Source organism: Brachionichthys hirsutus, chromosome 19 (genome assembly GCF_040956055.1).
Source record: "Brachionichthys hirsutus isolate HB-005 chromosome 19, CSIRO-AGI_Bhir_v1, whole genome shotgun sequence".
Classification (NCBI taxonomy): domain Eukaryota; kingdom Metazoa; phylum Chordata; class Actinopteri; order Lophiiformes; family Brachionichthyidae; genus Brachionichthys; species Brachionichthys hirsutus.
Window position 1 is genome coordinate 6,101,146 of NC_090915.1, and position 13,661 is coordinate 6,114,806.

The following is a 13,661-nucleotide window of genomic DNA, read 5'->3' on the forward strand; positions in this document are numbered from 1 at the left end:
AATCCCAGAAGGAAATTGTATCAGCAACGTTGCTCCACTCAACAAAATCAGAAATACAAAATTGACTGTATGTGCATTGTGCATTAATAGAGATAGAAAACAATAATATTAAGAAATATTAAAATATGTAGATACATTACCAGATAAAGTATGTAGGTAAATGGGAAGAATGTAATGTACACAAACATATAATTGGATATTACTTGTCTTTGTCTGAAGTTCACATTTGTGTCTTTTCAACAAAGACACGGGCTGGTTCTGCTCCTCTTGTATTCCTGGCCTTGTCATTACTTTTACCTGTGTTAGGCTGAATATGAGGGAAAATGTTTTTCTAAAACTCTGCCAAAGTTAAGATTTATTCAGATGTTCTACAAACAAGTCAGCTTTTGGGTTCCAGAATTTTCATTTTTAACACTCATTTATTTGACTGATATTATTGCAGATTTTCTTCATTCTGTCCCATCATTTATTATTAGAATATTTATGGAATAAGTAACCTTAGATTATTTTAGGGACTAAAATTGACCCCAAAAACAATGTGTCAAGTTAATTACTCGAGGATCACGGTTAAAGCGCCCTCTACTGGCAGAGACGCCAAACTGGTGACGTGGTTTCCGTGGATCATAGCAGCAGTATGGCCGACCAGAGCAGGCAAATAAAACTCGCTGCAGCAAAGAAAAAGGTAAAGTATTTTTAAATATATCACACGTAGTATCACACGGAGCGCCGGTCCCGTCTCGCCTCGGTGGATTTATGTTGTCAGTGTTTTTTTGTTTGATCTTGTTAGAAATGTATTCGCGGATCCTGGGTGTTGTCATTACACGTCGTCCGACCTCTGCGCTGTCGCTTGTCTCACATCTAATGCTCTTACCGGCTCTTTAATTTCTACGACAGCCCGGTGCTCACGCTGGGCCTCTATTGGTCCCTTTTAACTTTCCTAGATTATGTAAAGTACATTTTGAATTTATGAGCATTTACAGGATGTCACGCCGTTCCGTTAATCAGCGATGCTCTTAATACATTTATTGGGTTAATATTTTGTTCCATACCTAATGTTAAATATAACAAAACTTAACGTGCTAACTGAAGCAAGTTACCGTTAGCAAACAGGCTAACTAGCGAAGAGTTGGCTATGTGAAGGTAAATAATACCCTCAAAGCATGCGAGCAGCTTTGTATCCTGTCCAAAGGATGCTTTTTTTTTATTTTAAGAACATTTCATGAAAAATAAACATTTAAAACAAGCACTACTCTAGCATTGGGGCACAGGTATTTCGTGCTAATAGCACAGAATCACTGTTTTGACAGCTGACACTGTCCCGCTGTGCTTTAGCTCGGTTTGTTGTTAGGCTAGTCAGAAAGATGGCCTTAGATAGATCCAGGAAATGACTCTTCGGCTCCAGAGGCTGTTCTGCAGTCTTGTGAACGAGTAGTCGTGGTGAAAATATTTGATATTTGGCTGTATTTCACCCCAATATTTTAGAAATAGTATTTCCAGTAGTTTCAATAAGATGGACGACAGCTGTGACAGCCCCCCCCTTTCCAAGCTATATTATATACCCATAAGGCTAAACTGCATATTAATTATTGTATTTTGCTGCAAGTTAATGTTTCATTTGGTTTGATCCGGAGCAGCTTTGTTCAATAAGGAACTCAGAGATGCTAATGACCGCATTGACGGTAGCTTTGTGTAGCTGCTATAGTACCAGAGAACTGTAGCTGCCCACCAATTTGTCCCCTAAGGCTTAATTTCTTATTCATTTGTTTTGACAAGATTCTTCTCCATTGAGAGATGAGTCTTGATGTTCTGAGCTACATATTTAAAGTTGGGAACCATTCCAAAAGCCTAGTGCTGGGTTTGTACGTTAATTTAGTTTAAAAAAAAAATGGACTGCAGAGGAGTTTTCTTTCTGATCATAAAGAAGTGCTCACACATTTCGTTTTCTAATCTCGTGTACAGCTGAAGGAGTTTCAGCAGAAGAGCTCCCCTGGTAATGGAGGAGAGAAGAGCAATCAGGGAGGAGTAGGTGGAGCAGGAGCCAAGAAGAAGAGGAAGGTGAAGGGACCAAATCAACAAGATGTCCCGACAACAGACAGAAGCTCTCCAGAAAATGTAAGTCAGTTTTTCAGGGTTTTTTTTTACCTGCTCGCCACCTTACCCTTGTTGTTTATGGCAAATGGAGACACCACTAAAGAAAGTTGGGCCTGTGATACCTGCACTTCGGTGTGTAATTTTTCCCAGTGGGATTGGAATCTGAACTTTTGCTTTGAGTCTCACTGTGTGTTCTGAACGGAGTTAAGCTGCTGACGTCAGAGCAGAGGAGATATCAATTGCAGTGAAGGATGGTGTTTCATTTCAAAGGAATGAATGAGAAGGAAGTAATTATTGACTTGACTGCATTATTGATCTTTATTCTGATTCACACGTACCAATCATTATGCATCTCAAATTAAAATGGTTCTTCTGAACACCTTGGTGCGCTCTCCTTATTGCCCTCCCATTCACCTCCGAACCTCCTCCTGCCGATATTTCCTGCTGAAACTGCCTCTGTTCCTCTGTTTCTCAGTTTCCATCACTTTTTAAATCACTGTCTCCCCTTTCACATCTCCTTCATCCTCCACCTGTTTCCTTTCCTGTAGTTTGACAGTATTCTGAAAGTACTTAGTCACAGCAATGGACTAGTCCTTCCTCGATATGGGAACAGTCAGGTGAGCCTCTCGCTGTCTCTTTATATTTGTTGTTGCGTATTAATTTTTTTCCTGCTTTCACGTTCCTCTCCGTTTAATAGTTGTTCCTCCAGTCATATTTAATACTCTTAAATGCAAATGCTGTGTCCCAGGAGGATATTGATGGATCCCACCTATTTTCATCTACTTATAAATGCTTCTATTATTGATCTTAGAGTTGATCAGTGTTGGCTTTAATACGGCACGGCCCAAATGCTGCCTGTCACTACTTTCATTGTGCAAATGTTCCATCGAGATGCATGATAATGCTGCAGGTAACGATCTCGCATTAAAGTGATCCGTGAATAACTTACACAATAAAAGTAACATCTTTCTTTCTTTCTGGGACTGGACTATTTAGCTCTCATCTGGACATAAATGAAGTAATTCTGTCCCGACTTTTACCAAGTCAGAACGGTAGTCAAGTCATTTTTGTGTAACGCACATGACGCTTAAGGCAACGTTTGTGGTCTTTCTGTTCTTTCAGCTTATTAACAGCTTCGATTACTGGCGTTAATCTTGTGTGTGTGTGCGTGCGTGTGTGTGTGTGTGTGTGTGTGTGTGTCACCGCAGACATTTGCTGACATGGTTCCCACGGGGCCTTCGGTTCCTCAGCTGCTGAAGGACCCAGAGCTTGAGCCTGGCCGTGGCTCTCCTGTTTCTAACCCTGTTAGGGCTAACACTACTACTAACCCTGAGTTTATCGGTCACAACACTGATCTGCAGGTGTGTCTCTCTACCCCCCCCCCCACCCCCCCATCTGCTCTAATCTACCAATGTCTGACTCATGTAAGCCCTTCACATTCAGGATTACACCGTTTTGTGTAAAGATTTGATTGGCAGTTTCTACATTCTTAATATGTTTGTGTTTAAAAAGCTTCTCCTCCTTTTCTTAGAGATGATGCACATTTTCAACATACGCCATTTTCTCATAATGTTCTCACTGATATTTTCTGTGTTTCTCCCCTCTTGTCTCTTTTACCCTTTCCATTGTCCTCTCTGTCTCTGCAGGACTATCCCGACACCAACGGCGATGAGAGTTTAACAGAAAATAGGTGAGTTACTGGTAACTGGTTCTATCGGTGCCCGTGGCACCCTGGTATATGTGCCAGAAAACAGTCTGGGCAGAACAAAGGTTTTGTATCACTATCACTTTTATATCAGTATATCATACTTTTACTGGCTAAAAGCGTCTTTTGTCAAAACACAAGACACTCCTCCCATTTATGTGTGCTAAGATTTTGCATTGCTAGTGAAGACATGATCACCAACGCAGCATGGCGACTGGTAAATGAACAGTAATATTTCAAATTGATTATTTCTACCCTGCAGATCGCTGTCATCCACCGAAAGCCTACGACAGCTGTCCCAACAGATAAATGGCCTGGTCTCTGAGGTACGATGATAAAACCACCAAGTCTCTCTCTCTCTCTCGCTCTCCCTGTCTCTGTGTCTATCTCTCTCTGTCTTGCATACAATCGCAGACACGCGGGCTATTAACAACAACGCACCACCAGTGATGCATGTTTTTATCTGTGACATGTGGCCTCTATTCTTGGCAGGAATGCGCTGGCAGCTTTTTCCCATAACCAGTTGCTTCCAGTTGCCGTATTCTCTCTTGACGGCGCCAGCTTGAACTGAACGAACCTGTTTTTTGTTGTCACGTCTGTGTACATGTTTCTGTTTGGCTCGGTCACGAGCAAATAGCCTCCGAGACATGGTTAATATTGAACTTTGTGTGCAAAAGGCTTAATAACTATAGACGAGTAGATGACTTTTTCTTTTTCTTTTTTTTATGTCTCATAATAATGTCTGAAGTTATAATGTGGTAAAATACCCCTCTGAAAACAAATGGCTCATCTGTAACGTGACTGTTTAGCATGTTTTAGCTTTAAGCTCATACGGACTGGCTATTTTTCCTATGAACAGCTACAGAGTCGGTGTTATAAATAAGAAAATATCAGTTCTAGTTTATCTCTGTTGAATGTCGTATTGTTAGATGGCATCCTGGTAACATGAATATGCGTACAGCGGGAAGCTCCAAAGGGTCTGCTTAGAACACGTATTCATTTTCTGTGTTGAAGCACTTTAAGGTTCACCTTTTGTGTCATTTCAGTCCTCTGCTCCATATGTGAATGGAGAAAGTGCATCTTCTGGCGGGGAGAGGGAGATAGAGGTAAAATAGAAGCCTGGTATTTCCTTCAATCTGAAACGTTGGAGTTTGACACCCAAGATTTTCAGTCAGTAAAGTAGATTAGCAGTATATCCAGGATTTCACACAATACCTGCCTATAAAGTGACGTTCAATTCTGACGTGCGATGATGGGAATGAATTGTCTCTGGTAAAGGAATACTACTGTGTATTTTAAATAGCGACATAAAGCGCATCACATCAACTCCCTCAGATGAGCCTCGAGCTCAAACTGGACTTATTCTGACATCATCGTTTGAGCCACAAATGTGCTGCGACCTGATTCCAAAAAAGTTATTTTACATCTTTGTTTCTCATCTCAATGTTGAACACAGATCTTGCCCCACTTGTGAAGATGCTATTGTCTCAATGTTAATAATACACATTTGAATTTTTCCTCTTCCTGCCATGTGTTCTCTATTTAACCTTTGACCTTTGCTCATGCACTTTTCTCCTGTTTCTTTTTTACTTTGCCTTTCCTGGATGCATGTGTGCACGTGATAGAATCGGAACCAGGAGCTGGCAGCCGCCCTGGAGTCCAGCAACCTAACCAATTCTCAGCTCAATACCAAGCTAGACCAGCTGGTAAGAAGCTGTTTGTATGCATGTTTGTGTGATTGGAGAAACCCTCTTCCAGCCATTCCACAGTCTCCAGAATAGTGCACGTGCTGTCTGTATGGATTCTGCATGTCATCTTGAGTAGCACGCACTGCAAGTACAGATGGTTATTTATTTTCCATTTAGGCTAAAATACAGCTCTGCAGATTATAACCTCTGAATATGGAGTATTTGTGTGCACACTGATAGATTCCTGATTGGAGTTTCTCCCCTGTGTAGCAAATAAAAAGACATAAATAGGCTTGAGGTAATAATAATGAGGTAATAGTGGGTTCATTATTTGTGCTATCCTTGTCTTGCTAGTTTATTGTTAAATAAGTGCATTAACCCGCTGAGTTGGATGAAAGGCATTTATTTTTACACCCTGTTTATCTGACAGGCACAGGAATCTCGAGGGCTCTCGGATCAGCTACAGAAGGTATCGCGTTCCATTTATCTCCGACTGCTTGCTTTGGCTCATTCCAGTCTCCATATTCCCAGCTGACTAAAATTCACTCCCTCATTGATGAACTTTGGAATCTTTCTCCTTCAGGAACGAAAAGAATTTGAGCAGAGATATTCAAAAGAGCAGGGAGCCATGCGGGAGCAACTACAGGTAACATCTTCCAACATGAATTCAATTTGGTGCCACCGAAGAACAAAATAGTTTAACAACTATACAATGGAACGTAGCATAAGGTCATGCTAATCTAATCTCATGCTGTGCTCTCCAAGGTTCACATCCAGACCATTGGTATACTGGTATCGGAGAAAACAGAGCTGCAAACAGCACTGCAATACACACAACAGGCTGCACGACAGAAAGCAGGTGTGTGTGTGTGTGTGTGCGCTGTAGGGCAGTAGAAATATAATTTCATCAAGATTGTATATCGAACATTCTCGGCTAACCAAGTGTCTTTCATTTCCTGTAGCTGAGGCAGAGGAGCTGAATAACCGTCTGCAAGCAGCGAAGCAGAGAGTGTCAGAGCTGGAGCGAACGCTCTCTTCTGTCTCAACGCAGCAGAAGCAGCTTGAAAAAGTAAGAGCGGTTGCATTATTCACTAACCCCCTTAACAGAATCCACTGGGATTCATTCCTCATTTTACATTCTACAGATCATTTTCTCATGCAGGCCAGGTCTCATTGATGTTTTTTTTTTTATTTATTATATATATTTTTTTACTTTCTTGTCTCCAGCACAACAAAGAGCTTGAAAAAGAGAGGGACAACATGAGGCTGGAAATGTTTCGACTAAAGTAAGTCCCTTTTATCCCGGCATGATTGTATATTCATGATGATATTTAAAAGCCCGTCAAAATGTATGAAATACAACAGATGGCAAGAGCAAGTCTCCCAAGTCCCGCAGAACCTGGCAGTTTAGAATGATGAACCATCTCTGCATATGTGTGTGTGTGTGTGTGTGTTTGCAGCAGCTTGAGCGAAGAGTCTAAGCAGCAGAACTCTGAGCTGTCAGAGAAGCTAAAGGTGAGCGCGCAGCAGAGCGAAGCGATGAGGCTCGAGGTGCAGGATCTACACAAGAGGCTCGAGATGTCTGGCCTCATGTTGCAACAGGTACATAAAGACACGCGCGTCATACAGCACATGCACATGAAGTCTCTCTATTCCTGATAGTTGGTGATGGTGGTGGCTCAATGCCAGAATAAATCGGTGTTGGAAACCCGCGTTTCTGATAGTCCGGCCAGATGTCGCTTATTTCTCCTTTTTATCTCTCTCCAGTGCTCCAGCCAGTCAGATCCTACCAACGCCGGCCAACATGTCCAGGTTCTGCAGGAAGAGAAGCAGCAGCTGGAGAGACACAATCACCAGGTCCGTTTCTCTTATTTAACCGTGCGAGTGGCTGCCTCTGTGCGGCTCGACTGCACAATCTTCGAATATTTTTTCTGAAGTTTGCGGCTCTTTAACAGATAAACGGTTATTTTTAATGAATGCGGCTCAACATCGAGTCGCTACAATCATTCCTTTATAGAAATCTGTACCTTAATGGCGCTGTGGTCATTACCCTCTTTGACTTTTGCATCAAATAACCACATTGATGTGCCTTTTCTACCTTTCGTCTTCCTACTAATACTTGATTCATAAATGTTGGAAAATAAAGTCATTGTTATGGTTTTTGTGAACACCATTTACTGTTCATGTTTTAGCTGTTGGAGTCCATTGCACAGCTGCAGACAGAAAGAGACTGCTATGCAGAGCAGATCCAGGAAGAGGGCCGTGTGTGGAAGGACAAAACGGAACAGCTGTTAACACAGGTCAAAATGCACGGCATATTTGGTGGCCTCCTGAACCTAGGAAAATAAACACAATGGTGTGCTTTTTCTCAAACTACGTTATTAATTTATCTTTGCCAGGTGTCTTTGGTTGCGGAGGAAAGGGACCAAAACATCAGCCGAGTCCAGGAACTGGAGGTCAGCATCGCCGAGCTGAAGAATGCTGCAGGTGAGTGGATCAAACTGCAGACATGTTCACGTAGAAAGCAACTACGAAAGTCACACAGGCTGTCTCCAAACGTGCTTTCCTAGATGTATCTGAGAAGGATAATGTTAGAATAGGAAATGAATAATATATTTATTTTGTTTATGGTTGTTAAAAGATGAATTGATGCCCCAGAGGTGAATTTCCGGGTTCTAATATTTGAGCTATACGCTGTGCTACTTTCTTCTCCTTCAGCCTTACTGTCCCAGGAGAGAGAAGCTCGGCTCGATGCAGAGCTTCAGCCCTCGGGGCCATCAGAGAGTGAGACGGCTCTGCAGGAGACTCTCAACGCTCTCCAACAGGAAAAAGACGCTCTTGTTGCGCAGTACCAGGCGCAGGTATATGCAACGCTGATGCTCGCTTTAGCCTCGTTCACGATCACAAGCATTATATTGTATAAACTGTCGTGTCATAATGGTCGTTCAGCCACAGCATGTGGAAGCTACGCTCTTGGGTTAAATCACCTTTTTAAATGTTTCTCCCAGCTTCGAGACAACAAGCAGCTGAGCCGCCTGTGCACAGAGCAGGAGACGCGTCTCGGGGAGCTGGAGGGGAAGGTGGAGAGCCAGGTCCAGGAGGAGGAGGACCGCCGGCGTATGCTGGAGGATGTTCAGTCAGACAAGGCCACCATTAGTCGTGCTCTCACCCAGAACCGTGCTCTTAAGGACCAGCTGGCTGAGCTGCAGAACGGCTTCGTCAAAGTGGTGAGGCTGGGAATCCTGCTGTCCATCTGTGCAGTAATGACATATTTTGAAATGACTGTTTAAAATGCTTTGCTTAAAATCCAGATAGTTTCTCATCTTTATGTATCTTGTTTGTATCTTGATTGAGTAATTGGGCTAGGCTTTAATTAATGAACATAAGTTGACACAAAATTGTACAACACTGGAGCGTACATTCACCTCAAGTATCGCTCCAGAGGCGTGCCGACAACCACCTTAAAGCCAGAGTCCCTTTTTGTTTTGTACAGACTAATGAGAATATGGAGCTGGCCAACGCCATCCAGTCGGAGCAGTATGTGAAAAAGGAGCTGGCTCGCAGGATGGGTGAACTACAAGAGAAACAGCACAACATCAAGGAGCAGGTAGAACACGAACACGCACACACAGTCTTACTCACTTAATACCCTGACACTTAAAACCACCCAGTTGTCCTTCAGGGTTTTCACTGTGCGGTCTTTGGTTCTTGTGCAGTCGCACTGAAACTAATGTCGTTCTAACACGTTCTTTATATGCATGGCATTTGTTTTCTTCTTTCGTTCCCAGCTTGAACTGAAAATGAAGGAGGTTCAGGGTCTGACGGAGCAGAGGGACCAGATCGCAGCGCACCTGCAGCAGTACTGCGCCGGCTACCAGTCCCTGGTCTCAGAGAGGGAGCAGCTCCACCACCAGTATCTCACACAGATCCAGCTCATGGACCGGCTGCAGCACGACGAGAGCCAGGGCCGTGTGCAACTGGAGATGAGTCACCATCAGCTCCAACAAGCGCAGGTGAGCATTTTAGGAATAAGACCTTGTTGAACAGGTGATGTCGTAAATTATAGTAATTCTGTTTCTTGTGATGTTTTAATAAACAGCCGTTAAGTATATGCTGAGTCTTGCTTTAAAAGGTTTTAAAGTAAATGCAAGTAAAACATATGCCCCCCCCCCCCCCCCCCCCCGTACAGGAGCAGTTGGAGCTACTAGTCAGAGCCAACGAGCAGCTGAAGGCTGAGGTGAGGGAGCTGCTCAACAGCTCGACATTTGCTTCATCTTCCAGAGACGAAGGTGAGATTTAGTTCCCTTCACACACGTTCAAGTGGCTATGAAGCATATTCCTATCAATGCAATTAATTTATTGTTTAACTTTATTTACTCAACCGAAATAGTGAAGACTGTCGTCTTTAAAAATGAATCTGGGCAAAGGTTTAGCGATGCAAAGTTTCTACTTTCTATCTGTTAATAATTTAGCTACACAACCAGCAGTTACAATCCAACGTGTGCCACCTGCAGGCAAGAATAATAGAGTAATAAATGTAACCTGTGGGGAAGGAGGATTATATTCTAAGGTCTTCTAGTGAAACAAAAGAAGCAAAACTTCTTTATTTTTTTAGTCTGTTAATTATTTTATCATTTTATCAGGTGATGGAGTGGAAAGTCAGTCTTTGCAAGAGACCCCAGCCAAGTCGGCCTCCATAGTTATCCCGGAAGACTTTGAGAGCCAGAAAGAATTGGTGAGAAGGGCAACGAGAGATGAATGAGAGGAATGGTTTGCAACGTGTTGGCTCCGCCCTCATTGGCCTATTCGTCCACCTTCCCGTCGCAGGAGGAGTTTATCCGAGGAGCTTTGGCTCAGGTCGAGATGGAAAGAGACGAAGCCCGAAGGCAGCTGGAGGAAGAGCACAGACTCCACATGGCAGCCAGGCACCAGACCGCTGTGGCCCTCAGCCTGGAGCGACAGTCCCACAGCCACAAACCAGTTCAGGACCCACATCGCGAGCACGAGCACGAGCACACTCAGGACCATCACTGTGAACACAGTCACGAGCATCCAGGTGCCGCTCTTATACGTTCATCCTATTTGATATTATAAATAGAGTCACCATCTACACATCTACATTTCCAACATTCAGTCAGAGCACACACGCTCTCCCTGATGATGTTTAACTCTTTGAGTGCCGTTCACTTCTAGAGATGATTTTTGAAACCCCAAACATTCACTGCCAACCCTGACATTGGAATCTGCCTCTCTTCAACTGCCAATAATTCCAGGACGAAAAATGTTCGGAACTCACTTTTGTTTTTCAGACGAAAGACGAGACTTTAATCTTTCATTTGGCACATTCTGTGTGTGCGTAGTCATGGTACAGAATACTCCGTGGGGCTTGGAAAATTGCCAAAAACTGGGGCACACGGCGTATAGCTGAGATGAAAATGTCTGGCACTCAATGAGTTAATAATGATTTTCTTCATGTAGATTTAATGCAGGCATATTGTGCTAACCGGCTGTGCGCCTCGCACGCGTTCCAGGAGCAGGGATTCCAGTGGAAGTTCATCAGGCCTTGCAAGCTGCCATGGACAAGCTTCAGCAGCGTTTCACCTCCCTCATGCAGGAGAAAGCTGACCTGAAGGAGAGGGTGGAGGAGCTGGAGCACCGCTGCATCCAACTGTCTGGAGAGACCGACACTATCGGTGAGAAAATGATCTCACAGTTTTACGACGACGACCTCAACGTCGCCGGTGTGATTCATCTCTGCCTGTCGTTTCAGGCGAGTACATCGCCCTGTACCAGAGCCAACGGGCCATCATGAAGCAGAAGCACTACGAGAAGGAGCAGTATATCAGCATGCTGGCCCAGGACAAGGAGGAGATGAAGGTGACGTGATGAAACAACATTTGTTATTGTCATTACTCTCAATGTAAGTGACGGTTTCTGCATTCTATTCCTGATTGATATCTGTGTGCGTCTGTCCTTGTGCAACCGTCGCCCCGCCGCTGTCCAATCAGGCGAAGCTGGCAGAACTGCAGGATCTGGTGATGAGACTCGTGGCGGAGAGGAACGACTGGTACAGCCGCTACAGCTCAGCCGTGGCCGGCTCGGGCACGGCGAACCCTGACCTGCTCCCGGTTGGCCAGGATCACGTCAACCAAGCGCTCTCGCACACGGAGCTTAACGCTGCTAGCGGAGAAGGTGAGCGCAAGCAGCGTGTCGCAGTCAAGGAAAAGGCGCGCTGGATTTTATCCGGATAAGTTCCCTCGTTACGCCTTAAAGCGGATGGGATGTGAAGTGAAGTTTGAAACTGTCAACACTGCCACAAAATCAGATTTCCTTTTGAGATAACTTTAAGACAAACGTCAGTGAACGCACAACTTTTGTCCCAACTTTTTGAGTTGAGTTAGAGTATTCGTTATCGACTGAGACATGGCGTCTCCATCTTGTGTTAATAATCAGGTTAGTCTACAACCAGTATTTACTTATTAGTGTCTTTTCTTAGTAAAAACAAACGATACAAATAAAGGTGTTTGACAAACGGGGGTTTTGGCTTCTCCATCTTCGTTGCAGAACTCATGGAGGTCATTCCCCTGTCGGAGCCCGCCCCAGGCCTGGAAGTCCCCTCTTCCTCGACCGGCTCATCCAAAAGTGAGCCCATGTCCCAGGGACCCAAAGAGGACTGCACAGCTCAGCAGATCATGCAGCTGCTGCAGGAGATCCAGAACCCTCAGGGGGCCCAAAGACCAGTGCCGTTCCTCGGGGAGAACCCCTGCATCCCTTTCTTCTACCGGCCCGACGAACAGGACGAGGTCAAGATCCTGGTGGTGTGAGGCATGTGGGACGCGGCGCCGTGCGCTTGTGTGCGTGTTTTGCGTAAGGTATTGGACATGTCTTGAATTCTGGAGAATATAATCCACCAGTTTACCATACTTGCATTAATTTACGTTATTCACAGATACCTGGAAAACTGGTCACAGATCCAATCGCGCCTTCTCTATTTTCCACTTCTGGTCTGGTTTGTTTTTAATCAATACTCTGCTCAGAGATACGAAGTCTTCCTTCACGTAATCTGATTATTCTCCCTGCCACAGTTTTCAGTTCCCATCCTTCCAGTCATCTCCTAAATAAGTGCAATACACGGGCTGAATGCCCCCCCCCCCCCTCGCTGATAAAAGTATTTAAATTAGCACCCTTGTTGTTTTGCAGCTTTCTTTCGGTGCACATCTCAACTTTACACAATTCACTGTATAAATACCAAAACGGAGCAGCACATTTGAATGTATTATCGATTATCTACCGGTATGTTTGTACGAGGACGAAATGAGAGGGTGATGATGAAAGGAAGGAGAAGTGATGAAGAATGAAGGAGGAGGTGAAACCCAGACGGTGTTTCGCGGGCGAGCTCGTGGTTTACGTGGTCGGGTTCAGGAAGGTGGAGGCAGGTGTCGCATACTGGTAGCGTTCCTTGAATTAACGTTTGTCTGCATAGCGTCCCCCCCCCCCCATCCAAACACTGAAATGATGTTGTAAGTTTGTACAGTGCGAAATGTTAATATATGCGACGCATTTATATTGTGACGTCAAACATCCTGTAAGGCTGAAAGGCCGCATGAAGAGTAAAAGTAGTCTCGTCCTAATGAATAATTATTATCTCATTAGGAATGGAGGCGGTTCATTGTGTCATGAATAATGGATTCTGGGATTTGGGGCAAGGCGCTGCTTTTTAGCTTTGCTATTAGCGTGACGGATACGGAGGATGCTAAGATCCAGGAATTGTGTTGGAGGAATGTCCTCACCGGCGCATGTCATTCCTCTTCTGAGGCATTTGGCTGGTTTCATCACAAACGCACCGTCTCGTCCACAGAGTCCAGCTCTGACTTCTGCTTCATTTTTAATTGGACTTCAGAGCCTGTTTTGTTCCTTTACTCTGGTTTATAGTCAAACATATCGAAGATGATTTAAATCCTTTACAACTGGATGGGGTGAGTTCATGTGAAGTGTGTGTGTGTGTGTGTGTGTGAGAGAGAGAGATACCGCGTCTTCTGAAGTTACATTTGTTGTACTTTTATTTTTTTGTCGAGTTCTCTCAGATCATATAGTATGACTGCATTATAACTGTACAAAAATTCTCCTTCAGCGCTGCCGGACATTTCTAAAAAGACAAAAAGGGGAATCCTGTGAAG

General features: G+C 44.1%; 1 protein-coding gene across 1 annotated transcript; it reads left to right on the forward strand.

The window, feature by feature from the left end:
• The first annotated feature begins 634 nt into the window (after window positions 1–634).
• golga2 (golgin A2) lies at window positions 635–12,424 on the forward strand. The gene is made up of 28 exons (XM_068752724.1): window positions 635–682; window positions 1,960–2,112; window positions 2,640–2,708; window positions 3,300–3,452; window positions 3,738–3,781; window positions 4,059–4,122; window positions 4,843–4,902; window positions 5,422–5,502; window positions 5,915–5,953; window positions 6,068–6,130; window positions 6,250–6,343; window positions 6,447–6,553; window positions 6,712–6,770; window positions 6,945–7,086; window positions 7,252–7,341; window positions 7,677–7,784; window positions 7,884–7,971; window positions 8,203–8,345; window positions 8,493–8,711; window positions 8,978–9,091; window positions 9,273–9,497; window positions 9,674–9,773; window positions 10,128–10,219; window positions 10,312–10,540; window positions 11,016–11,177; window positions 11,255–11,361; window positions 11,493–11,676; window positions 12,049–12,424. Exons 1-28 carry the CDS (start codon window positions 635–637, stop codon window positions 12,306–12,308), a joined length of 3,297 nt encoding a protein of 1,098 aa, XP_068608825.1. The 3' UTR covers window positions 12,309–12,424.
• The last annotated feature ends 1,237 nt before the right edge of the window (window positions 12,425–13,661 follow it).

Excerpts from the sequence above, each read along its gene's own strand:
- golga2 (XM_068752724.1), top strand. The coding sequence starts at position 635 with ATGGCCGACCAGAGCAGGCAAATAAAACTCGCTGCAGCAAAGAAAAAG. Across the intron at positions 6,554-6,711 it reads AGCAGAAGCAGCTTGAAAAA|CACAACAAAGAGCTTGAAAA; the intron begins GTAAGAGCGGTT and ends TCTTGTCTCCAG. Across the intron at positions 9,774-10,127 it reads TTCATCTTCCAGAGACGAAG|GTGATGGAGTGGAAAGTCAG; the intron begins GTGAGATTTAGT and ends TCATTTTATCAG.